The 26956-nt window shown below is 39.6% G+C and overlaps 3 protein-coding genes across 4 annotated transcripts; 2 read left to right on the plus strand and 1 right to left on the minus strand.

The window, feature by feature from the left end:
* Positions 1-1256: 1256 nt before the first annotated feature.
* tmem169b (transmembrane protein 169b) lies at positions 1257-4718 on the plus strand. Of its 2 annotated transcripts, none has more exons than XM_019270588.2 (3): positions 1257-1443; positions 1978-2368; positions 2562-4718. In XM_019270588.2, the coding sequence occupies exons 2-3, from the start codon at positions 2095-2097 to the stop codon at positions 3194-3196; spliced, it is 909 nt and encodes a 302-aa protein (XP_019126133.1). In that variant the 5' UTR covers positions 1257-1443; positions 1978-2094; the 3' UTR covers positions 3197-4718. The 2 variants fall into 2 exon arrangements, with proteins under 2 accessions (XP_019126133.1, XP_027146882.1); XM_027291081.1 differs by lacking the exon at positions 1257-1443 and adding an exon at positions 1549-1617.
* Positions 4719-6039: 1321 nt separating this feature from the next.
* Positions 6040-14929, plus strand: LOC104928885 (X-ray repair complementing defective repair in Chinese hamster cells 5). The gene is made up of 21 exons (XM_010743259.3): positions 6040-6250; positions 8040-8153; positions 8237-8420; positions 9300-9348; positions 9479-9601; positions 10138-10317; positions 10468-10582; positions 11050-11188; positions 11281-11393; positions 11487-11549; positions 11628-11765; positions 11853-11943; positions 12321-12457; positions 12632-12828; positions 12943-13033; positions 13150-13219; positions 13351-13460; positions 13713-13809; positions 14042-14109; positions 14190-14264; positions 14450-14929. The coding sequence occupies exons 1-21, from the start codon at positions 6236-6238 to the stop codon at positions 14462-14464; spliced, it is 2184 nt and encodes a 727-aa protein (XP_010741561.2). The 5' UTR covers positions 6040-6235; the 3' UTR covers positions 14465-14929.
* LOC104928878 (collagen alpha-2(VI) chain) lies at positions 14874-25752 on the minus strand. Its single transcript, XM_010743246.3, has 28 exons — positions 25303-25752; positions 23914-24060; positions 22165-22775; positions 22051-22071; positions 21848-21913; positions 21658-21711; positions 21524-21568; positions 21408-21434; positions 21299-21325; positions 21153-21197; positions 21011-21064; positions 20666-20728; positions 20421-20483; positions 20281-20334; positions 20133-20168; positions 19971-20033; positions 19582-19644; positions 19193-19255; positions 19007-19069; positions 18827-18877; positions 18651-18749; positions 17752-17814; positions 17621-17656; positions 17482-17527; positions 17255-17407; positions 15949-16398; positions 15824-15862; positions 14874-15735 (listed from the first exon to the last, which is right to left on the minus strand). Exons 2-28 carry the CDS (start codon positions 24053-24055, stop codon positions 15140-15142), a joined length of 3093 nt encoding a protein of 1030 aa, XP_010741548.3. The 5' UTR covers positions 24056-24060; positions 25303-25752; the 3' UTR covers positions 14874-15139.
* Between the last annotated feature and the right edge of the window lie 1204 nt (positions 25753-26956).

Here is a 26956-nt window from a genome sequence, read left to right on the forward strand (position 1 = left end):
TGGACTGTACTAACTGCATTTATTAATACACCTGTGACTTCAACAAAATGTGAAGAACAGTGTACAAAGCAACTCACAGTGCTCAATCGTGCTTATGGCTTATGCCAAAGGCTCAAGACTAGTGGTGTATGACTCACATCTGCCTAGCAACAGGCCATATATCATATCACCAGGCCATATATCATATTATATCATATCATATCATATCATATCATATCATATCATATCATATATCATGACATGTCATGTTATGTTATGTTATGTTATGTTATGTAAAAGTAACATTTTCAAAACTGTATGTAGACAGATAGACATTTTTGATATATATTTCTTTGATAATTCATGTAACTTTTTTTTACCAAGCATATGGCGACATATTGCCACAGGGCATGCACCAAAAGGTGCCAAGAGGAGCTCTTGGCATGGGCTTACAAGGCACCACAAACAAAGGACAGCATCCATCCAGACAGAGACAAACAACCATTCACTCTCACATTCACACCTAGGGACAATTTAGAGTCACCAATTAAGTTTCTAGTTTCAGGTTTTTAGGTTTATTTGTCATGTGCAGGTTAACACAGGTTCAACAATACAATGAAATGTGTTAGACAAGAGGAGGTAATTGTGTGACAAGAATAGAAATAAAGCTAAAGAAGTAAAATACAATACTATAAAAATGTAGGTAAATAAAGAACATTCAATACAAAATAGATGGGGAAAAAATGCATGAATGTTTTATACATTGTACCAGACAAGGTTGTGACAACTATATTCAAGTATTACTGTATAAATCGATACATACTATACACTGGAAATAAGATATACTCGAAATACTGATAGTAAGAGTAAAGTGACAGTGTCTTACAAAAGTATTGCACAAACAAGTATCCAGTCTGGTTCAGTAGCATTAATTACATAATTAAATGAAAGTAACACAAAAACATAAAACATAAATATAAGTAAATAAAAAATAAGCATAAGTAAGTGAATGAATAAATATATTGAGAGAGGGTTTTTCAGGGTGAGTCCTGCATGAATGTGTGTATTTGCATGTGTTTGTACTATATGATTTATTTATATTGATGTTTATTTGATCCATCTATCTATCACATCAAATAAACATCAATATTTATGTTTATTTATATTTTATATTGATGTTTATTTGATGTGTATATATGACAGATGTGCTTTTAATAGAAAGGCATTGGTGGATTTTTCCTCCATGCTCACATGACTGCAGATCTGACGGTGGATGGCTCAGGATTGGTGTGACAGAGGTTAGAGGGGCGGGTTTTAGTGCTATTCTGGAAATCATCGCATCTGTATCGGCGATGGGTGTGTGTATGTGTGTGTGTGGACCCAGACAAATCCAGTGATTTATCCTCACACAGTGTGTGTGTGTTTTTTTTTTAAATACCTGGTGCTCATCCGACCTATTTGAAGGTAAGATTTAATTTGCACAGCATTTGTGCTCAGAGTACATGTCGTTCACCGGCTGGTGTCTGCAGACAAAAGAGCGGACATGGGTGGGATTTAAATGGGAGGGGATCAGCTGTGTGGAGAATGGGTTGCATTGTTGATTTCATACGCTCTCTTATCAAATCAGGCATTCCTTTGGTAAATCTCCACAATCTATAAATTGTGTATTTTTCTCTCATTATGTCTGTAAATTGGATTGGGATGGTGTTAATAGACTAAGCTCGCAGTATATCCACTGAGAGTACCGATGCGCTGTCATGCAAAAACAGAGACAACCCCCCATTTTTCTTTAACAAATCTATCACGCTTTATTTGTCATCTATATAGAACCAGCCTGTTCAGATGCTTAATGCCATTAGATCAATGATAATGTGACATTTGTAGGATTTTTATCAGTCATCATTACAGGAAAATCTAGGCCTTAGAATATTATGACTGTAAAAAAAAATGCAAACTCGCTTTTTAATGGCAATCTCTCTCTGTGTTTTTCCTCCTCAGATTAAAATCTAAACACAATGGGTGGATATAGTTTCTACTCTTCAGGACTTCACTATTAGTTTCCACGTATAATCCATTAAAAAGTAGCCTCAGAGTCAAAGAGTTTACCGAATCAGCATGGCAAACATAGAGGAGCCTCAAAATGATCAAGAGGGCAGCCCCCAGATGATTTCCCTAAGATCAGATATATCAGGAAACCATGTGGATGATGGAGAAGTTGGGCCCTCCATAAGGAGGAAGAGGAGGAAGAAGAAAGACCCTCGTCCGGAGTCCATCATCGTCTACCGCTCTGAAATGGAGAGGGCACCCGGAGAGGACCAAGGCAGTGAGGAGGGAGCAGAGAGGAGCACAGAAGAGGGAGCTAAATTCCTATGCACGCCTACAGGCGAAGGTGAGACGGGTGTCAGGTTTAGTTAAAATCATGAAGCCACATGTCAGTAATGAACTAAGGGAAAGAGTGTTAAGTCAAGCTGCTCTCTCCCGCTGTAACCCTGTTTTTCTTAGCACCCAAACATGAGGATACATAAGGACGGGAGCCTTATTCTTTAGTTGTTTAAGTAACTGTCTTTTCCATCTCTCAACAGGAGGAGGTTGGAGCCTTCCTCCAGACAGCCGCTACGTCACCCTGACAGGCACCATCACCCGAGGAAAGAAGAAGGGTCAGGTGGTGGACATTCACCTCACTTTGACAGAGAAGGAACTCAGGGATCTGGCTAAGTCGAGGGAACGTCTTGATGCAGAGTGTGAGGCAGGGGAAGGCTCTAAACGCAACTGCAGCTTAGGCGTGTGCGAGGGACCCCATGTTGTCCTGTGGAGCGTCTCCTGTGCACCCGTGGTTTTCCTCCTCTCCTTCATCACCTCCTTCTACTATGGCACTCTCACCTGGTACAATGTTTTCCTGGTGTACAATGAGGAGCGGACGTTCTGGCACAAGATCACAATATGCCCTTTCCTCATCATCTTCTACCCTATGCTTATCATGCCCATGGCGCTGTCTCTGGCTCTGTACTCCGCTGTGGTGCAGGTGTCCTGGGCTTTCAGCGAGTGGTGGCAGGTTGTGAGAGACCTGGAGAAAGGCTTCTGCGGTTGGGCCTGTGGGAAGCTGGGACTGGAGGACTGCTCCCCCTATAGCATAGTCGAGCTGCTTGACTCTGATACTGTTTCTGGCACTCTGCAGAGTAAGGCTCCGAGTGAACTCGCCCAGACATCGTCAGTGTGAAGTGGAGGGGGCGCTGAAGTATAAGACATATGTTGACGTAGGCTGAAGTCAAAGCAATATGACAAACATGCCAGAAAGTTACTCAGAGGAAAGTATATGCAAGCTCTTTCACTATACTTCTCTGTAAATGATAAATTATCAAACACTGCCTGACTTGTGCTGAAATGCTGAACTACTACTTCAAATTTTGTAAAACATTATTTGATCCAGATCTCGATAAATGATTCCTCTGAGCCATTTTTCACTTTTAAGTTCTCAAATCACTGCGTCCTATTCCTAAACATTTCGATACCTGTAGGTCTTGGTGCCACTTGAAGTAGATAAACAGGCTGTGGACACTGAGGATGAGCACACATTGCTGGAGGACTGAAGGTTAAAATTCCAAGTCTTACTTCATCTGTAAATATCTGTAATTAAAATGTACATGATCACTGTGCTGTGCACTGACATCAAAAACAGCCTTCATTTCAAAGGCAGTGCTGTCTTGTATGTGAAGTGAAGTTGTATTTGAAGCAAGGCTGGATTACCAACTGGGCATTGATTGGGAAAATGTACCATTGAGCTCAATATATCTGGGTGATGTCTTGTGAAGGGGTTCTGCGACAGCATCTAGTTTTTTAAAGGAAAATACTATTTTTATTTTATGTTTCTTATTGTCAACAAATCCTGTGAAAAGACAAAATGTGTCAGTCTGTCTCATATAAGGCTCCGTTGCCCTGTCTGTGCCACTTTAATCCAACCCCACTGGTTCCTAGTAAAAATGTAAATCTTTAATAATAGGCCACAGATATACTGTTTAATTCTCAAAAGAGGTGCATTACTGTCCTAAAACAGCTGGGCACTGTAGTTTTAAGCAGATGATAGTCAAAGAGAGGTAAATAGTACAATTGTGTGGGTTATTTTGAGTTGTGGTTGATGCTCTAGTAGCGTGTATTTTCAGCAGCAGGACAATGTACGTGGGACTGACTCAGAGTAAACTAGAGTGTGTGTTCACAGTAATGAAGGGAGATGTCACCCAGTGAAACGCTGTGGCTCATTGATGTGTTCATAGATTTTGCACGTTTTTGCTCCAGGGCACCTCAGCATGTTAATCCAGCCATGATTTGAAGCCATAGTCAAGATGACAAATCAGACGTTTCTTTGGTGAATTTATATTTTTTCACTGTAATTTTTTAAAAGTATGTTTAAGGCACCATCAACACATATGTTAATCTACTTGTGTCATACAAATGAAGGTCTCTGTAATTTTCCACTTCAGAATTATTGTTACATTTCCATGTCATATTTTTAATGTTGATTTAATTTATTTTAAAATATTTAATTCCACACTCTCTGAAAATGTTGTAGTTGTTTATACTTTGTCACTATGAAGTAAATGTATTGCAAACAGCCATCAGTAACTGTAAGTTTAATTTCACACAGGTACAGATATGGATTGGGTCTGTATGCCACATTACATGTTACATATTGTAAAACTACAGAATGCAAAGTAAAGAATTACACAAATTAAATAAAGTGCTATGTCATTACTTCGCAACTATGTACTCATTTTTAAATCTACATCAGAAAACAACTTGTTTCATTGCACAGCTGCACATTGTTTTCTATGTGGTTTATAATGTCTCTCAGAAAAACAAGTCAGCATATATCCCTGCATGGTGCGGATCGCTCTCTGGGGTTTGGGTGCTTTGAGATCTAATTATTGGCTCTATGGTGTTACAGAAAATCCATATGTCCCTATGCCAGATAGATAGAGAAATGCACTGTCAGGGCAAACACATATTTACAAACTTGGCTTGTTCTTACTTTATAATTAAGTTTTTGGAACAACTGCCAGTCAAATTCTGGTAAAATATACAAGTGGCTTCACGCACAAAGCAAAAAGAAATCAATGGTAATCTATTGAGTGGCTGGTAAAATTTGAACATTCACTTTGGCTAGTGGACAAAAAAAAAGTGGGCCATGGTAACTGGATGATGGAGGACAGTTACTTACAGTATTTCTTCTGGAAATTTGGGGGGCTTGGTATTTCACCCAACAAATTGTAAGAGCGGTGTAGAGAAGGTTTTGAAAGCAGCATACAGACCTTTGTGTAGCAAAACAAAACCAGAACAGAGAAAATACAATTTAAATGACAAATTAGAACACAACAATTCAGTCGATTCTGGATACTTTTATTTATATAAATCTGTTTATTTATGATTTATGATATAAATGATTAGTATCCATGACAGGATGATACAGAGTGATAACTCGTGTGGTCTCATTTGCTGCTTTTCTTTTTCATTTAGTCACAATGATGTTGCCCCATACATAGCAAACATAACATTGGTCATTGATAATAATATAAAAAAAGTTTATGACATTGAGATCACGATCATACTCGGCTGTTGTGGGGACATTTGCAACCATGCAGCAAAGCACAGGTAAAACTACCAATAAGTAAGCAGACCTCAAAATCCTATAGATAGATAGATAGATAGATAGATAGATAGATAGATAGATAGAGCTCTTTGTGCAGTAACTTTGTGCAAAATAATGTTTTATGCAATTTTATTCAGAGAAAGAGTTGGTGCGTTATGTCTTAGTGTCCATCATTCAAAAGCAACAGAATGAGTCTCCTCCTGAGCAGTATAACATGTAATAGCACTGGGTGTTTATTGTAATGTATTCATTTTGTATGAATTTATTTGAATGTATTAATTTATCATTACTTTTATCTGACCTCATTACACCTTGCACAATCATAAACTGTGATAACTTCACTCACAGTGCATGGACCATATTGAAACACTGGAGGGCGTGTTAGATCTGCATCTGATTATTTCATTGCACTTGACAGGAATACCACGAATGACAGCAGCACAGCTTGATACAGGTTCATTAGTATGAACATAAACTGTCTATGGGTTGAACCACTGACAGTATGAGGAAGGTTTAAACAGCTGATATGCTGTACGAGAACGGAACGATTATCGCAGTTTCTCTCCGGAGTCATAACAGAGTGACACACGGTCACTGGAAGAGGGAAAGGAGAAGATGGCAGGGTCCAGAGTAAGTTACTTTCTGTTTAAAACTAATGAACCAAGCTTCTGTGTAGCTTTGTTGCATAATGTTTGCTGTATTAAATGGAGGTTAGAAACAGATTCAAAACAAACAGTTTTACTTTCATTGAGTTCGAGCCGTTGAAGCGACATGTCGGGACATGTTGTGATGTGTCGGTCGTGAACGAGCCGGTTCATGAGCCGGTTCAGAGAGCCGGTACAGAGAGCCGGATCAGAGAGCTGGTTCATAGAGCCGGTACAGAAAGCCGGTTCAGAGAGCCGGTTCAGAGAGCCGGTTCAAGGAGCCGGTTCATAGAGCCTGTTCAGAGAGCCGGTACAGAGAGCCGGTTCAGAGAGCCGGTTCAGAGAGCCAATTCATGAGCCGGTACAGAGAGCCGGTTCAGAGAGCCGGTTAAAAGAGCCGGTTCAGAGAGCCGGTTAATAGAGCCGGATCTTTTAAGTGATGTTGAGTGATAGTAGAAAAAGAAGCAGCAGCATTTTTGGACCCATTTTAAAAATTCGGAAAACACAAAAGAAGTATTTTGCAAAGCCAAGCTGTCGTATCGAGTGGGGTCCACAAACAGACACATGAGAACAGTCAATACCTGTCTTTATTTTTTAAATTTCTATGCTTTTTATAGTATTTTATAGGAGTTTCTATCTGCTTTGTGTAGCAGAGGGGTTCTACAAACAAGTTTGTATTCATTGGGCGGCTTCAGAGGGTCTGTACATGAAAACTAAGGATTATTTTGGTTGTCGACTAATCGATTATTTTTTTGATTAATCACGCTTATTTCTGCTGAATCATTTCAAAAGCTGAAGTTTCATCACAGTCTAATATATAATTCCATTACATTTTTTTTTATTGATGAAATATCTTACAAATTAATTAATATGCTCCAAATCACAGATCACCACTGTCATGAAGTGGAGCTTTACTATTCAGTGTAATATCCAATTCATGACATCACTGATTTGTACTGATTTTAATATCCTTACACATGATTTATTATTGATATCGTCGCTGTTGGGCAGAAACCTCCTATTTATCTATATATGATTCTGCTTCACATTTTGTTTTTTAATTAATCCCGTTTCGGTTGCACACTAATGAATGAATATGTCTTTGTATCCATTTGCGTTTGATTTGGTTGTAGGTTGGTAAGCTGATATAAAGACACACGAACATTTAATGGAATCAGAAGTACTTTAATAATCCCAGGGGGAAATTATTTAATAATTTTCATTAAATTATTTAATTTAATGAAATTATTATGACCAGATTTGACCAATCAAACTATCAGTGAGGTCTCTGCCCGACAGCGACGATATGTTACTACTCACTACAAAGTCTGTATGTCCGATAACTCACTGACAAATTACTTTGAGTTTACTTTTAACCTGTCTTCTTCTTCTTCTGTGGTACAGTGCCAATCCTTCCGTAGCACATGTGTATGCTTGAAGCGGTGCTAATGAGATTTGCTCCGGCTGAAATCTTTGAAACATATTTGATTTAACAGTATGTGATCAAACAGTGTGGTTAAAAATTACAACAACAACAATTACAATGCTTCCTCTTCTTTGTCTGCATTAAAAGCTACGGAGCTCCTAAAGTCCTGTAAGGTTTTAACTGGGATGTTGTTCAGGTTGGTCAAGTGTCAGTTGGCTACATTAAGTTGAGAAGCCAATCACAGTTTAGTGCGTTACAATAATAAAAGCACCCTTTGGGACTTTAGGGTCTCTGTAAAACGCACCTCTAATGTGATTAAACCCTGAAATGTGTTGTTTCTTCTCTGTAGTCAGCGTTGGTTTTGTGCATGGATGTTGGATTCTCCATGTCCAACTCTGCCCCGGATGAAGATCCTCCCTTTGACCTCGCTAAACAAGTCATCCAGAAGTTTGTCCAGCGGCAGGTAAACTTCTACTACACATGTGCAAAAACAAGAAATAAAATCTTTGCCATGCATTGAAAATGCCTTTTGTTTTTTTTTGACAGGTTTTTGCAGAGACCAAGGATGAACTGGCTTTAGTTCTGTTTGGCACAGACTCCACCAAAAACCCACTGAACCAGAATGGGCAGTACCAGAACATCACAGTGCATCGTAACCTCATGGTACCTGACTTTGAGCTTCTGGAGGAAATAGAGAATCAGGTCCATCCAGAGAGCCAGCAGTCTGATTGTATCCTTTTGCCTGATTTTTGATTTTATTTACAAATGTATTTATTTATAAACTAATAATATTTTATACAATGAAAACGATTATTAATTTACAGGAGGAAGTTCTTCTTGTTTGAAGCTGTAAGCAACAACATACTTTGGTACTTTCATTGTTTATTTGAATAATTATATTAGAACTAATATTATAACTTAGTAACTCACTAGAATGATTTCTAGTGTGTTGAATTTAATTGTCCTGTGTGTTAACTTGCTTTTTCCACTTTGATTCAGAATCACTTTTATTGGCCAGACGTACACACATACAAGGTCGACAGGTAGACATAAACAGATAAACGTATGTACATACAAGGTCGACAGGTAGACATAAACAGATAAACGTATGTATAAATATGTATATATAAACAACAATAGCGTGTAGGCGGTTTAGATAGCAGGTTGCTTATGTACATGTGGAGGACATGACTTTATATACAGTATGAGTGAAAGTATTTATGTGTTTAAAGAACAAACAACTAAATTTAACAGTGGGAATAAATAATTTACAGGTATAGTGGATGTTTGAGGCACTGTGTTTCTGGTGTTAACTGTAAATTAGAGTTTGATGGCCTGTGGGAAGAAACTCTTCTTGAGTCTGTTTGTGTTGTGCGTACAGAGCTCTGTAGCGTTGGAGTTGGAACATGTTGTTTCCAGGGCATGACTGATCTGCACTGATGTTTCTACGTGTTTATAATGTACAATAAAGCAGACAGTCTGTCAGCGTTGTGAGGTAAAAGGTAGACTCCTTGATGTTATTCATGCTTCATATCCTGTTTGTGTACTGTGGGTTGTACTCCTAGAAGATGTGTGAAATCTTGTTGGCTCCTTAACTCCTGTTCAACAGGGATGGATGCTCTTGTCGTCTGCATGGATCTCATTCAGACACAAACAAAGTAAGAATCTGCCTCTTATCTTACATATAATCCTCCTGAGTCACATTAACTCTAGTTTAATGTTGATTTGGTGATGGGATTATTGGATTTTCAATGGTGTGTCGCTGTTTGTTTGTTTGTTTGTTTTCAGGGGGAAGAAGTATGATCGTCTCAACATTGCCCTCCTGACTGACCTCAGCACTCAGACCAACACAGATCAACTGGATGTTATTCTCGAAAACTTGAAACAAGCCGGAATCACCCTGCAGTTTTTGTAAGGTTCAGACACATTCACCAAGTGTAATGTTAATGCAAATGTAATGAATAATTATAGGCCGTCACAAAAGGAGAGCAATCTGTCAGTCAGCACTAATAACACCATTCAAGCTGTCGCTCATTGCCTCGTCTGCTGCTCTCCCGGCTACTTTGTACTACATACGCTAATGCTGTCTTCATACACACTCAAGGTGAACAGATCACACCTGACACAAAATAATGATAATAGTGCGTAGTAGTTGTCAGCATTTATCCTGAGAAATGGCATAATTACTATAATAGAACATAAATTATGACAGATTGAGAATGTGTGTGTGACTGAGAGGTGACAGAGGGCACTAATACATTCAGGACCACCACTGTGCAGCATCAAAGTCAAGAGACTTGCTGTACAAGACTTTGATGCGTACGTGCTGTATAATTATTAGAAGCGACTCTAAATAAAACAGGAAATTCTCATCAAATTCTGGAAGTCTCCTGTTTCACTGATGTTTACTTACACCTTTTATATGTGTCCTTGTTTGTACTTTTCAGTTTGCCTTTCCCTGCAGAGGAAGATGAAGAGGGTGGAGGAGATGCGGACAGAAGAGGCCCTGGTCACCCGGGCACTGGAAAGGGCCTGTCCAGTGAACAGAAGGATGGCCTGGACGTGGTGAAACACGTCATGCTGACCCTGGATGAAGAGGACGGCCTGGATCAAATTTACACCTTCAGGTTGGAGGGCTCTTATCAAATACTGGATTTGTTCTGTCTCACTTCTTCCCTCTTAATCACAGCATTTCTTTCTACAACTAAAAGTTGTTTACACTCTTACTGGATGACGCCGTATGACTTGGCTTTCCATGTGCTCCACTCATGCCGTAGGAATGCGATTGAGCAGCTGTGCATGTTCAAGCGCGTCGAGCGCAGACCCGTGGCTTGGCCCTGTCAGCTGACCATCGGCAGCTGTCTGTCCATCCGTATCGTTGGCTACAAAGCGGTATGTTTACTTTTAAGTCTGACAACCGAAACTGAATGAATAAACACTACATGCGCATTACAGTCATGTCTAAAAAAATAGAGTGCTGATTTGTGTGTGATCATGTCACTCTGCAGTTACTACTGTGATGAAGTCCCGCTGCTCGCTCTTGTTCCAATCCAATCAATTAGTGACCCCTTGTGGCAAAAACTAATCCCACACATTTATTACTTCAAACAGTGTTTTGTCAGTGTAGGTCAGGTGTTTGTCATGTTTTGTTTACTTAGAATAAAATAACTAAGAATACATGTTTGATTATTACGTCCTGCATACATACAACCACATAGTTTTGTGCTTACAGCCTGGGTATTGTACATTTTTAGCAGTTTTTTTAATGTTTTGCTCAGTGAAAACAGATGACTGCTCATCAGTCATAGTCATAAAGTCTTGCCAGTGAAGCCAAATGTTTTCTTCACCATGTTCTCCAGGTGACAGAAGAGAAACTGAAAAAAACGTGGATTACAGTTGACGCTCAGACCAGCCAGAGAGAAGACGTGAAGAGAGAGACTGTCTACTGTCTGGATGATGACAACGAGACAGAGGTGCAGAAGGACGATACCATCCAAGGTGAGAAAGTTGATTGAAATCAGATTGCTGAATGTCCTTAAATATTTAACTTACTTAATTAATAAAAAAAACACCTCTTTTTTTGTTCACAGGTTTCCGTTACGGAAGTGATATCGTTCCCTTCTCCAAAGTTGATCAAGACCAGATGAAATACACGCACGATGGGAAGTGCTTTGCTGTTCTCGGCTTCACCAAACAGAGCCTGGTATTGTACTTTTTTATGCTAGTGTGATGTGGAAATATATCTTGTCAACTTAAAACTGTTAAACTACTGTTTGTTTTCACCGTCTGCCTGCAGGTACGTCGCAATCTGTTCATGGGGAATCAAGTCGTCAAGATTTTTGCTGCCAAGGATGATGAGGTAAAAACCGGGGAGAGAAACGGTGCAACGCTGGTGACTACATATAGGTACTGACTTTCTCTGGTTCTGTCTGAGCAGCACGCAGCAGTTGCACTGTCCGCTTTGATCCGAGCGCTAGATGAACTCCAGATGGTTGCCATTGTACGTTACGCCTATGATCGACGCAGCAACCCTCAAGTAGGAGCTGCTTTCCCGTACATCAAAAAGGACTACGAGGTGCGATGAAAGGATCCTAAACATGCAGTTGTAGTGAACATTTTCATATTCACTGACAGCTAATGGTCTGTTTCTCTCCCTCAATAGTGTCTGATATATATCCAGCTGCCTTTCATGGAGGATCTCAGAAGTTTTACATTTCCCTCTCTTGAAAACAACAAAAGGTTCACGCCGTCAGGTACTGTCTCTGCATCTCAAGCGCATTGAAAGTTTTTTTTAGGTACAAACCTCAAAGAACTAACTCGCAAGCTAACACAATCTTGTTTAACAGATTCTGCACAAGAGGTTTGATCATTATCACAATTGAATTTAAGTATTTAGGTGTAAATATGACATGAAAGCAGGGTGCGTGGCATGTAGTTGTTGTAGACATGTCTACATTCTTACTCTGATTTATATGTATATTTATAAGTCGGGATACTGGCTGGCACAGCCACATTACAGTCCGTGTTGGTTCACGTCACTGACACTGTGTGTATTTTATTAAAGAGAAAAATACGTTTGAGAGATGGAAGAATAGACTTAATTGGACTTTTGTGTGTGTGAATCCGTTAGACACCCAGCTGTCTGCTGTGGACTCTCTCATTGACTCCATGATGTTGGTAGAGGAGGATGAGGATGAAAATGCAGAACAAAAGGACATGTTTGAGGTCCACCACATTCCCAACCCTGCCTTCCAGAGGCACTTCCAGGTACTGCAGTCCAGTTTGTGTTTTAGATTCCAAGTTGAGGCAGATGGCAAAGTTGTGAAAGAGACGGTGGTGTCATATTCAGCTCAGTAACAAAAAAAAAAAATCTTTCATCCTTCCTGACGAGAAGCTGATATTCAACCTGAATTTCTTTCTCAACCCAACCCTTTATTTCAGTGTCTGCATCATCGGGCCGTAAACCCCGGCACCCCTCTACCCCCCATGGAGTCGTGGCTGAAGGCCGCTCTTGAGCGCCCTGATGTCATTAATGAACGGTGCCAGGCTCCACTGGAGGAGATGAAGAGAAAGTTTCCTCTCACGGAAGTGGAGAAGAAAAAGAAGCCGAAGACAAGCGCTCAGATTTTTGGCAAAGAGTAAGTTTAACTCAGAACTATAAAAAAGTATTCATGCAGAAGATGGTGTAAAAGCATTTGGTATTTTAATCTACTGTTTTCAGAACTCTAACTGACCCCCTTTAACATTTACAGCTCTGAGGAGCCAGATGCCAAGAAGGCAAAAGGAGACGAAGAAGACGAGGGTTATAGCCTGGCTGACATTGCTGAAGGTTCTGTTACTTCGGTAAGAATCGTTGGAGCGGCATCGCATAACACTTTTCTACATAAATCAGCTGCTCCAAATAAAGCACTTCACCACTTGTTTGAACAGACATACTTAAAAATCTTCCATGTCGCCAGGTGGGAAGCGTGGATCCAGCCCGAGACTTCGGTATTCTGATCAAGATGAAGAGTCTTCCATTCGGAGAAGGTGAGTTGTTGTTGTTTTTCTGGCGAGCTGGTCAGATAAATATTTTGCCTGGCTGTATTATAAACCATAACGTCCCTGGTAATTGTGTTTGTGTCTTTGTTTGGTTGTGGTGACCCCGGCGTCCTTCCAAGTCTGTCAGCAACTGACTCACAGGATAGAGCAGTTGCTTAGCAACAAGAGCACACAGTACTACATGAAAAGCATCACCTGCATCCAGGCTTTTAGAGAGCAGTCTGTTAAGGTAAATAAACATTTGCTATGAATCATGATGTGGGGGGGGGGGGTTTGTTATAAGAGTGCTTGTGAAATAATGCATAGTTTTGGCTTCACTATGGGGATTATGAGTCAACTCGAGGAGATTAAAATGAGTCTATTTCATTTCTCAAGACTTGAACCAATGCCAGCTCTTGCGTGAGTGTTTGCCTCTCTGTCTGTATGTAGATGTGAGCTTTTTAGGAGACTCATAAATGGCGTCTTATCTTTCACTTTTCAGCTGGGGAATGCTGATCTGTACAACAGCTACCTCCAGTCCCTAAAAAGAAGCATCCCAAACAGACGGCTGGAGGTTTTCTGGGACCTGCTTGTTCAAGGTATGTTAAGCCTTATTACTCAGAAGCCCTGCAGGATTTCTCTCAAACCATTCCTCCCTTGAGATGAGATTGTGTTTCCACAATAATTTTCAGTGCAAAATGTGTAAAAAAAACAAACAAACAACAAAACGGGAGTTGATGGGGGCTTAATAAATGTGCTACTGCCCGAATCACAGGTCTGCTGAAAGAGTTCAGCGTTTACTGAACTTAATTCTTGCTGTTTGGTCGACAGATGCCATAACTCTGATCAGTAAGGACGAGGTTGAAGGAAGCACTGTATCCAAAAACGATGCATATCAGGTGACTTAATGCAAACTTGAAGTGGAAAAAAGCAGATCTTGAGAGTGTACTCATACTGACTAAAACCTTGTTGTCCTCAGTTTCTAGCTGCCGAAGAGAAGAAGGAGGAGGCATCCGCACCACCGGCTGAAGATACTGGCGATGTTGACGACCTGGTACGTTTTTGTGACTAAATATTTAACCAGTGTGCCCCAAAACTTGTCTTAAAACAGTTTCCTGTATAATTGCAGGATGTGCTTAAGTGTATGTCTCAGATGATGTGCTTAGTCTATTGAGACCTTTTTATCAAACTCTCCTGTCTTACATCTTTTTCTTTTTTTTTTCCCCTCTTCCTGTGCAGCTGGACATGATGTAAGAAGGGAAGCAATGGGTGTGTTTGCAGTGGACATGCAGAGAAGTAATAAGAATGCAATCATTCAGTCCAGCCAGACCAAACCAAATCAGCCGTCCATTGTTCTGCCTCCCACTTGGAGACCCCAGATACTTGCAACTGGTGATACTGAGTAACTGCATGCAGACAGAACAGAATGATGTTTAAGCTAATGTTTACTACATGAAGATGACCATTTTCTACAGATTTGAAAGCTTTTGTTGCTACTGTACGTTGAAGGCTTTAGATGTTTTTGTATGAAATGTCACTGTAATTTCATGTTATAATTTGACATGGTTTTCTTAAGTAATGTTGGATGCAGCGACTGCTCTAAATCGCTAGATACATGTGCACTAGAAACCCTTTACACTTTACAGAAGACAGCACTGCGGTGTCCGACAAAGTGCAGGTTTATTCTCTGAAATCAGTAAAGCTAACGTGGATCAAAAACGAGAGACTCGAACTATGTTTTTGTGTGACAGACTATGGAAGATGAATACAGTTTACCTGACAAATGTAGAAAGCAATATGCTGTCATCTCGTTTGCAAATTGCACAGTGCATATTAGAATCATAATAGATCGGTATCTCATGTTTAAAAATGCTAACATTAACAGCAGGAGCACCAATTATGATGTTCACGTCCATGTGGTGATCTTCTTCAACATACCCACTGGATGAAACGGTCAAACAAACTGGAGTGGGACAGCTCATTGATATCTTTTCCTTTAAAGATGGCATGCTGATCACCCATGGCCAGCTTTGTTAGGATTTCCTGGTCAACGTCGTTTCCTGGTGCTATCACCGTGGACATGACCTGTGCGGTGCGCATGGCACTAACCGCCTCCTCCAAATTTTCTTTGTTAAAAATGCCGTCTGTGATGAAAACAAATGAAATCTCTGCGTGGCGTCTCGTATGGCGAACATTTCCTCTGCCCAAGATATTGTTGATGGTATAGATGATGGCAGGACCCACACTCGAAGCAGAATCCAGATAAGGCAGGCGAGCTATGCCGTCTCTGATGACAGCAGAGTCGTGCGTGAGAGTAAAGGCCACATGGTTTTCACTGCCGTACTCTATCAGTGCCAAGCGGGCTCGCAAATTGTCAGTTTTGCTACGAGCCAGTCCCAGATGCTCGGACACCTTCTGCAGAAATCCACGGACATGCTGGAAGTTCTTTGTCCCGAGGCGCTCTGAGCCGTCTAGTAGAAACACTAAATCCACTGGCCGCTGGACACATGGAGCGACATCTGGTTCTGTAATGAAAGAATACAAATTACTACTTCACTGAGCTGCATTCCGTTATGACGCGAAACCAATAATTTAGCCAAGAATAACACCTACCCATATTACAGGGGAGTTCAGGACACACAATCTCTGGTTCTGGACAGGAAATCAAATGAACATGGGTTAAGCAAATGGTCATGATGACTAGCATCACACTGCTGTGTGCATTGGTGCATGCTTACCAGGACAGAGTACAGTCTCCATCTTTTCTATGAAGTCAACAGCCAACAAGTCAACGTAACGGTTCATCTCTGTGACGCGCTCCATCTTGTTGCACGCTATCGACAATAGTGCCTTCTTATCCTCTCTGTCTTTAAACATATCACCAACCCCAATGGCATTCACTATCACGTTATCCCTGCAAAGGTGGGTGAGTTTCTCTCCGTCACGTGGGTCAAAGCGGCCATCTGTGATCACCACCACAGATGTTTTAGATCGGACTCTCTTGCTGTCCCTGATGAGGTTGTCGTAGGCAAACTTGAGGGCTGAAGGTGTGAAGGTGCCACCAGCGATCCACTGCAGTTTCTGCACTGCCTCTTTAAAAGTAGACAGGGAGTTTATGGTGGGGTCGTTGATACGAACGGCCTGAAAGGTCCCGTTGTGACTGTATTGTACAACTCCGACTCTTGTTCCTAGAAGAGACAGATGAGTGAGGTGGTGCATTTTCAAACTGGTGAGTACTGTTTAAATGATAAGGCTGGTGCTACTCCAGACTAAAACCAAATGTATGTATGTATGTATGTATGTATGTGTGTGTGTGTGTGTGTGTGTGTGTGTGTGTATATATATATATATATATATATATATATATATATATGTATATGTGTGTGTGTATATGTATATGTATGTATATATATGTATGTATGTGTATATATGTATGTGTATATATATGTATAGCTCTATGTATCCCTCTATATGTTGTTATAGACTATTATCTGCAGTGTATACATATCTATGTTCTAAGCTATATAATAGGTCATAAAGATGCTATAGTATATATGCTCTCTATCTTGAACTCACTGAGACTATATCTTATATATTGTCTACTAGTTATATATATTTATGTTCCTTAAACCACGCTTAAACTCTGCTTTGTTGGCCTTCCGATCACTTTGGGTTTAATGCCGGTATGTGGATTGCCATATCCAATATCGGATTTCTTTGTCTGGACCATGTCACCCCAGGCCACAGAACAGACCGTGGAGGTTCTCCAGCACAAGAGGAATAGTCAAGACAACTGTAACTGTTGGCTGTGACTGTATTCAGTGAGTGGATTATTGTGATCACTCTTGGAAATGGTTAATCTTTCATGGCATGGGCAACTCTACTTTTGTCACTTGAAACTGCGTCTGCAAAAGGATTTGCAGCGACGTGTGGTGTGTGTGTGTGGGTGTGTGTGTGTGTGGTGTGGGTGTGTGGGTTGTGTTGTGTGCGGTGCGTGCGTGCTGCGTGCGTGCGTGCGTGCGTAGTGTGTGTGTGTGTGTGTACCGGTTGGTGACGTAGGGTCGCTGGCCATAGATCCCAATCTGTTGATGGTGTTGATAATAAAGTTCTTCTCCAGGGTAAAGTTTGTCATCCCCACACTCTCTGAGCTATCAATTACAAATACGATGTCCACAGCTCCACAGTGCTTCTCACAGTCTGAGACAAAAAAGACAAGGGCAGGATCAGTATTTTTAGAGACGGTTACAAAAATAATAAAGATATTTGCTCACCACAACAACCGCACGTTTCCCTGACGTAAGACATGACATCACAGTCCTGCAGTGACAGGTAGGCAGGTTAGAAGTGATGCAACTAAAGAAAATATAATTAATATAATATTTAAAATAATGCTTTTTAAAGACTACTCACAGAGACCCCAGGATCGCCCACTCCTCCAGGTCCTCCCTGCACACACACGCACAAAGAGAAAGCAATGCCATTGGATCTCAATTTTGCACACATGGTCAAATCATTATTTGAGTGGTTGTGCTGTTGCTTACGTCATCTCCAGGGTCCCCTATGAGTCCTCTGTCTCCTGGCCAACCTGGTGGTCCTGGGTCCCCCTGCACAGAAAATATTTTTCAGTAGAAGTGACTCATTTTCTGCAGAATGTGCGTTTTATTTGGAGGTCTTTATCGGTTTCAGTTTCTGAATAATCTCATGAATGTTACTCTGCAGTTTTTTGTCTTAGAAAACAATTCACCACATGTAGGTGCTATAAATGACCTAACAAAACTGTGTAATTACAATGATATTAAGTGTTGATTATGGTTATAAAGAAACTTCACAGGGCCAGCTGGTGTTACATGATCTCTTGGGACTGTCTGTGTATGATCGTTCATTCTTCAGCTAAATTCATACAAGATGTATACATATCACTCTCATTTCTCTAACTACAAAAATAAATATTTGCACTTAATAGTATCTAACCATACATTTCATATACTTTTAGTTCAGTCCACTGAGTTTTTGATATACTGTATCTTCATGATTTCTACCTCAGTCCCAGTACAACAGAGAACAGAGGACATCACCAACCACTCAGGATAATACCCAGACCTGCATGTGAAAAGTTTTATTTGGATCTACTTTCTACTGAAGAAGCAGCCTCAATGAAAAGTGGTCTGTACATTATCCTGAGTATGAAGGACATTGTTTTTGGAAGATGCTTTGTTGCTGATCTTTCCAAAGTAATTACTCAATGACCAAATTTCATTTTCGGGAGGTGGCAGACTCTAAAAACAGGAAGTTTTTTCATAATTTGGGACAACTCATAATTTAAAATCTTTGAGTCTGAGTAGCATTCATGTCCAGAGGCATCTCTGGACCAGAGGTTTTGTTAATCTACGTGTCCCTGGTCTACTGAAATGCCACTTAAAACATTTGTTATTCATCTTACAGTCTCTCCTTTGGATCCTTTGTTTCCAGGCTGTCCTTTTTCACCACAGCCACCTCTGCCACCCTTGACCCCTTTTCTACCTGGATCACCTTTGTCTCCCTGTAAAGACCAGAGTCACTTTAGACTTAAGTTTTCAAAATGTGCAAGAATTCAATGAAATGAACAGAAAACTGTACAGTGGGTCCTCTCGATCCAGGGTAGCCAAATCCTTCTCTTCCAGGATCACCCTTTAGAAGAGAAAAATAACATAAATCACCAAGTGTTATAGTTTTTTTTTTGTTTTTTGTTTTTTTGTTTTTATTTATTTGTTTTTTTTTTAACATGATGAATGTGATGCACAGAAAAGTTGGACCCACCTTTGGTCCAGCGGGCCCAGGATCTCCAAAAGGTCCAGGCTCTCCAGGACTTCCCTTGCTGCCCTGCAACCACGGAAGAAACTTTTCGTTAAAGCTGTATCATCTACCGTATATTTCACACAAATATTCCTTAACACAAGCTCTGACAGGTTACTGTTGATCATTATGATGTTATAAGTGACACACATCTCTTCCTTTGGGCCCTGGTGGTCCTGGTGGACCTCTTGGTCCTGGTAATCCATCCAGCCCCTGGATGAGAGAAAAACAAAACATCCTTACTGGACATCACTTTCACTACAGCCCACATACACAGAATAACTCATGCTGTTGTGAATTTGGCAGTGTATAACACTTTAGATTTTTTTTTTTTAAAAAGCAACCAAAAAAAAGCAATTTCCCTGGAAAATGTGTTTTTCTGATAACAAACTCGGCTCAGTCTATTTTGGCAGGACACCCAGTACATGAGGGCAAAACTCCAGTATTGAAGGTTTTAAGGAAGATTTGACTCAGAACTTCTTAAGAAGTTGCTGAGTCATCCCTCTGCCAAAAATCCACCCACAATATAATCACCTCACCTTTGAGCCCTTGATTCCGTCTTCGCCGGACGGACCAAAGCTTCCCATCGGCCCTCGTTCTCCCTGGAGAAATAATGAATATGTCAGAATACACCATTAATCATTAACAATTATACAGACCACAACAGCAACACTAGAGGCAGTTATTCTATCAACACACAGCTGACTAATACTGGGCAAGGAAGTGTTTAAGTTATCTTTCGCTGGAAAAGTAAAAAAAAAACTTGAAATACTACATCTGTTAAAATCCCAGAATCCATTGGAATTTGTCAGCGTTTCGCATGAACTTTCAGATCACCAACAGCTCTCCGTCATGTTTTTCTTCATCATTTTATAATGAATGTGATCATAAAGTATATGATAAAAATTTCTCTGAGTGCTGAACTTACCTTATCTCCTTTACTCCCATTCCCACCTTGTGCTCCCTTTGTACCAGGATCTCCTCTCCGTCCCTGTTAATATATATTTTTAATATATATATTTAATTTATGATAATTATAGCAAACAGTGGCAAATTCTTAAATATCTTTTAAAATAATAGTTTGAAATACCGGTTCGCCTTTCGGTCCACGTGAGCCAGGAAGCGCCTGCAAGAGTTAATAGTTTTATTTCATCTATTTGAGTCATCTTTTTAACAATAATTAACAGTGGTATGTAACAGAAGTCATTATAACAACCAAAATAAATTATGGTCTGTACCCTAGATCCCTTTGTTCCAGGTGCCCCTGGATTTCCAGGAAATCCTTTTTCACCCTATGGAACAGAGATTCAGTTTTGTCATTTTTTTTTTTTTTTTAAGTAAATGAGAATTTTCTCTTGTGTTTTAATATGAAGTTTACCTTTGATCCGTCATTACCCTTTGGGCCTTGGGGACCTGACCTCCCAGGTATGCCTGGATTACCCTAAACAAACAAACACTGACATTAAATGATGCACATTTGTAAATATATAAAAGACTGCAAGTCCTGGACACACATGCAAAAAAAAAAAAAAAACCTCTAGGGATCTGCAGACTTTTGTCATGTTTTTATCCTCCAATAAGTAAAGGAGGAGTGAAATATCCTTGTTTGGATTTAATACAGACCTTCGTTCCATTTTCACCACGTGTCCCAGGGTCGCCAACATTTCCAGGGAAACCATCTAGTCCCTTTTAGCGACAAAAACAAAATGATTCAGGTGTTCAGTAAACTCATCCCTGTAGCTAGCTACATGGCTGATTATACAGACCATAAAATGAACCACGCACATGAAATATTTACTAATAAATAAGATGATTAGAGTATAATTGGACCTATTGATGATCTTACCAGAACAAACCACCTCTCGTCTGTCAAAATCTATTTTTTAACATTTAGAAGTCGCAGCTACTGTATCTTGCATATCAGTGAATACAAGCACCTTGAGAGCAACATGTGGAAAATTCTCTCACCTTGCCACCCGGATCACCTTTGCAACCAGGAGCTCCAATTCGGCCAATTTTACCCTGAAGATGTATGACAATTATATCAGCATACCGAACGTATTAGAGTCGTGTCATACTGTGCATTTCACTTTGCCATACGAAGACTCACCTTTTGACCATCGGTTCCATTCCTGCCAGATACTCCTCTCACACCCTGAGTATTTGGAGGTCAACAAAGACAGAAAAATTAACTACAGTAGCAGTTGGAAGTAGTAGAATATATGAAGAAAACATAAGATTAAAGCTGTTATTTACCTTTGCTCCAATTGTTCCGATTTCACCCTGAAAAGCAGAGCCGTTAATCCCGACAGCCTTTCATTTTTTTGGGAACAGAAAAGCAGGAATATGAAGATTTATCTCTCACCTTGTCACCTTTGGGACCAGGGCCTCCCTATATCAGAGCACAGAAGGACATGTGATAGGGATAAATTAGTTAACTATGCAGCACACAAAATCATCAATTAATGGGTCTCTACAAACCTCTGGACCAGGTGGTCCGATTGGACCTTCGATGCCAGGATCTCCCTGTAATATAATAAATAATATTCAGCATTAAAATTATACAATATGATTTTTACAGAAGGTCATGTGTGATAACGTTATTTTCTACCCACCGGATTACCCTTTTCACCTTTTGGTCCAGGTATACCGCTAACTCCTTTCATACCCTAGAAATAAGCGCAAATACTAATGACTTTTAAACGAGACAAACTTTAGTATAAGCAGAAATATACAATATATATCATAATAATATACATCATTTAAATATTTTTTTTGTTTTTGTTTTTGTCATTCAATACTCACTTTGGGACCTGGAGGCCCTTTTGGTCCAGGTACTCCAGGAGTTTTGTAGCATGGAGGTTTATAACACTACAAGATCAAGGAGGAAAACAAAACAATATTAAATGTAGTAGAGAGATCTAGCACAATATCTAAAAGCAGAAATGTGTTTTTAATTACTAGTCCTGTTAATAACATACACATGTTAATTGTGAGGTCTTTCTTACCTTTAAATATGCTTGATATTTCTGCAAAGAAAAACAACAATGAGTGAAAAGTGCATGATAGTGATACTGTAAAATTTGAATTTACTTGAATTAAAATAAAAGATTTCGGATCACCATGGCTTGTATGATTCGAGTGATGGACTTTTCATCTATATTTTTTCTCCCTCTTTCAAACGTCACAGCTGTGTATTCGTCACGGTACACGTCCGTGGGAGAGCTGGCTATGTCATTCATCCCAAAATTATCGGTGATGTTGGTCGCTGCCACTGCGAAAATATGGATCCCTTTCTCCTGGGCCTTCTCTGCCATCGCCTTCATCCCTCCACAAGGACTTCCTGTCACATGTCCGTCAGTAATGAACACAGAGAAGAGGACAGCCTTCTTCCCTGAGTATTGTTGGGTCATTTTCTCTGTCATTCTTTTCAGGGCGCAGTCTGTGAAGGTGCCTTTGCCTTTGTATACTATCTTACTGACGTTCCTGATAAAGTTTGCCTTGGTTGTGAACTCGCTGAATATGTCCGTCGTCTGGGAGTAGTCCAGTCCTCCTAAGGACCATTTTAACTCCACCTGGTCCATGTATATTTCATCATTCAGCTCCTGAGCAAAGGTCTTGGTGTATTCCTTAATGTCGTTAACCAGAGCGCCTGGTGGGGTCTCCTGTAAGGCGATCGTCTCTGAGGTGTCGATGGTGAAAAACACCTTGATGGGACATTCGATTATCGGGGCTGGAGGAGAGAACGTCACAAGCATTAATATCTTGACAGCTTGAGTTTCACTAGACACAAATTACAAATGTAATACATGCAGTGGTGAATAATGAAGTATATCTACTCAAGTACTGTACAATTTTATAGTACTTTTGATTTACTTTTCTTTATTCTTCCAGAGAGAAATATACATTTAACTCCTCCTTAGTTCCTATTTACTTCACAAAACTGCATACAAAACACATGATACTTTGTTATAACTACCCAGCAGTATATACAGGCACAGCTGAAGCGATTTGTCAATTAGTCCATAAGCAGAACATTAATTGGCAACTATTTTGATAATGGTTCATTTTTTAACCAAAAATCTCAAACATTTCACGTTTCCAGTTTCTCATTTGTGCAGATTAGCAGCTCATGTTTGTGCTTGTTTTAATGGTTGTAATTTACTTTTGATACTGTTGGTTGGACAAAATAAGCATTGAAAATGTGGAAAATACTTCAACATAGAGTACTAAAACAGTAAAATGCTGCTTACTCATTAAAGCTAGGGGAGGTAATGTATTTCAAATGCATTTTTTTCTACATTATTGAATTACATCCTGCAACCAATTTTTTTTTCTACCACTGACAGGAATGTGGGGAGAGAGAGATGGGGAATGACATGCGGGAAAGAGCCACAGGTTGGATTCGAACCCTGGGCTGCCGCAGCAAGGACCACCCCTGCTTTGCTTTTACTTTTGATGGAGTATTTTTTCATTGCAGTGTATTAATACGTAAGTAAAGGATATGAATATTTCTTCCACCACTGGTACTGAAGTACAGTTTTGTCGTATTGTCATTTTCATTTTATGCTACTTAATACTGCATACAGACAGTACCTGCAGTAACTCATTAAAGTACAATTGGAGGCATTTTTTCATACAAAATAAATGATCAGTTTATAATTTATGACAAATTGTTATAGATTAAAGCACCGAAAAGTATATAAAGCAATTATAATTAGCTCCACCTTGACAAAATACAACACTGAACTACTGCTTACATGTTAGTGCAACAGTATTGTAGTGGAGTCTACTTTAACTTTTGTAAATATTCTGAATACTTCTTGCAGCACTGAACAGAAAAGAACAATACATAAACAAATGGGATTCACCTGCACAATCTTGAGGTGAGGCTGGAAATGGAGTCGGTTCTGGACTGTCCCCTCTCCCAGGTATCGGCCTTGGTCCACGAGGGACCTGAAGGACTGCAGCTTGGAGCATGCATAGAAAAATGAACCCTGAAATCATTGCCATGTTTTCTGCAGAAAAAACAGATACAGAGAAGAGTGGATAAGACAATTGTTAGGGGTTTACTTTTAACTACAACACTCCTTTTAAATGCAGGAAATAGCTGTCACACAAGTGAGTCTTCACAGAAGGCGTCTCCGCAGAGCTTAGGAATGTTTATCATTGTTTCAAACAATGTCAGTGAATAACCACACTGTGTGGAAAAACAGAGGACAATATTTAAATTGTAGCTGAAATGGAAATTTCAGGCATTGCATCCCACCTGTTGGGAAATTATTTGACGTCAAGGATGATAAAACATCACAAAAAAGAAAAGAAACAAACCCAGATAAGATTTGGGGTAAGGAAATCACATCTAAAGAAGAATCCTATAGGTTTGTAGCTCTTAATCGCTGAGCAGTGTTCAGTACTGGACAGTGATGAGCTGTGTGTGAGGATTACTTTTCATAAAATACATTCGAGTATTTGTTTTTCTACAGTCCACAGCAGAGATTGATACGATTTTAAAGAAGAAAATCAAATCCAAGACAGCTGCACTGTTGCACAGTGTGGAATGTAATATAACTAACTACATTTACTCAAATGGTTGAGTATTTCCTGTTTATGCTGCATCAGCAATACACTACACCTCAGATGGACATATTGTACATTTTATTGCACGACTATATTTTGCATAGTTTACATCCAAAAGATATCATCAATTTGTAAAAGAAATAAGCATTGCTTCCTTAGTATAACATTAAAATGCTGCTTACACATGAATGCATCAAGATCATAATGTATCCTGCAGACTTACTTTTGATATTATAACAGTTTGCTGCTCATACTTTGCATATTAATAGTTTGCATCCATGTCATTACTTTATCAGTTTAAGGAAATAAGCAGTGTTATAATAAGTACAATACTTATTATAACATTAAAATGCTGCTTATGCACCAATAACTGTGCTTCAAAACCGTAATATATCCTGCAGGCTTTGATCATGAGTGCTCACTTTCGATATTTTAACAGTTTGCTGCGAATACTAGAGTAAAATACATTAGTTGCACTTGTTACAAGGTGTCTATATTAGGAGCAAATAACTTTATTTCGCTCTATTTTCTACTGAAAACAGTCAAGGATGTCATAAAAGGTAAAGTACACATAAACAGAAGACTAATTTTCTTGTTATTCTATGCTGTTTATCTGCCGATGCTTCACATTAAAGCACCCCAACAAAAGCTTTACAGAAGCTTAAATAAAATGCACTCACCACTGCAATGGCAAAAGCCAAGCTGCGACTTCAGGCTGGCAGGAAATTCAACAGATTCTCAGCCTGTATACTACAGATAATCATCAAAGTCGGAAAGCTCCCATATCAGCGAAGTCAGTAAGGGCCAGCTCTTGGTCGTGGAGACGCCCGTTTTATTTCTCACGCACACAAAGAGAGGAGGTGGTGCGCGCACTCGCACGCACTCACTCACACAGAAATTCAGGAGAATTTCTCGGTTAAAACCAGCAGCTGGAGTCAAGGAGGACTGTAGCCCAAAACGAAGATGTAATTTATTATATATTTCTGGAAAAGAAAAGCGTCTTTTTCTTCTTTTCTTTCTTTCTGACAGAATAAAAGTGTAGTGTTGGAGAGACTGTATGTGAGCAGCTTTACAAACATCCTCTGCCCTGCACAGCCTTACATGGAGAGAGCTGCCGCACTCCAAAGTCTGTTTATGTTTCAGGACTATACTGTATTAGAGATGTCATGTTGGTATGTGACTACTGCCTGCTGCAACTCTACATTTTTAAAAAAAAAAAAAAAAAAAAAAATCATCAGGTAGTTAATCAACAGGAAGTTTGTCTGCTCTTATTTTGATGACTCATGTCAATTTAGTCATTTATTTAAAAAAAAATCTCTCCATATGTTTGTTTCAGCTTTTCAGATGTGAAGATTTGCTACTTGTCTCTGTTTTATGTCTCTGTGAGATGAATGTTTGGGTGGACGAAAACAAGCTTCGGCTGTGAGACATTTTATACGTATACTGTATATATTTATATGTACACGTACAAGTATATTTACCATTAGTGGAGGAGGTGAAGATCCTTTACTTAAAGTAACAGTGTGTAACTGTTCTACCATAAAACAATGCACTTGCACTGTGTGATTTTGTGCTCCAATATAAATACATTTCACTGATTTTATTATTAAATGTGTTCTGCCTTCACTCTGATGTCCTCCAGCTGCTCTGGTTCATCTTTAGTTTTCTAAAGAGGGGTAAGTAAAAGTAAACTATAGCTGCAGTTTTCTAACGTTATTTAGTTTGTTAGTCGGGCTGCTCAGACTGTGAGCTCAGAGCACTGGGGGAGTCTTAATGTTTATACCACAGGTGTTTTGGACAACCAGGAAGAGGATGTTTTCAGGTGCAAGTGAATACTGATGGATAGTGGAGCTTGTGTCGTGCCAGAACCGGAGCTAGAAGGACACATCAAAAAGACAGAGGGGATGTTGACTGTTGATTGTTAAAGGAAGAAAAGTAACTGAGCAAAAAGATGCTGAACAAGAGTAAATCTGGGACTGACTTTAAGTTGTTTGCAAGAGCTTCATGAAACAAAAGACTGAAAGACAGACGCCGAGCTGGGCTTCTTGCTGTTGGATTAGTATGTAATACTAGCTGGCTGCTGTGTCTTGTGTTGCACACGCTTGATGTTTGGCTGTTAGTACGGCTGTACAGCTGTGTACAGCTGTCCATATTTACCACAGAGGTATTGCACTCTGAAACTGGGGGTGCAAAAATACTAATCTCTACAAAAAGTTGTACGTAAAAAGTACTGATACAACACTGTAAAAATATTCAGTTTTAAGTCAAAGTCTGGTAATGAAAATGTTAACTTAAATAAAAGTATTAATTGTAATTGTAATTCTAATCAGGAAA

Source organism: Larimichthys crocea, chromosome XVIII (genome assembly GCF_000972845.2).
Source record: "Larimichthys crocea isolate SSNF chromosome XVIII, L_crocea_2.0, whole genome shotgun sequence".
NCBI lineage: Eukaryota > Metazoa > Chordata > Actinopteri > Sciaenidae > Larimichthys > Larimichthys crocea.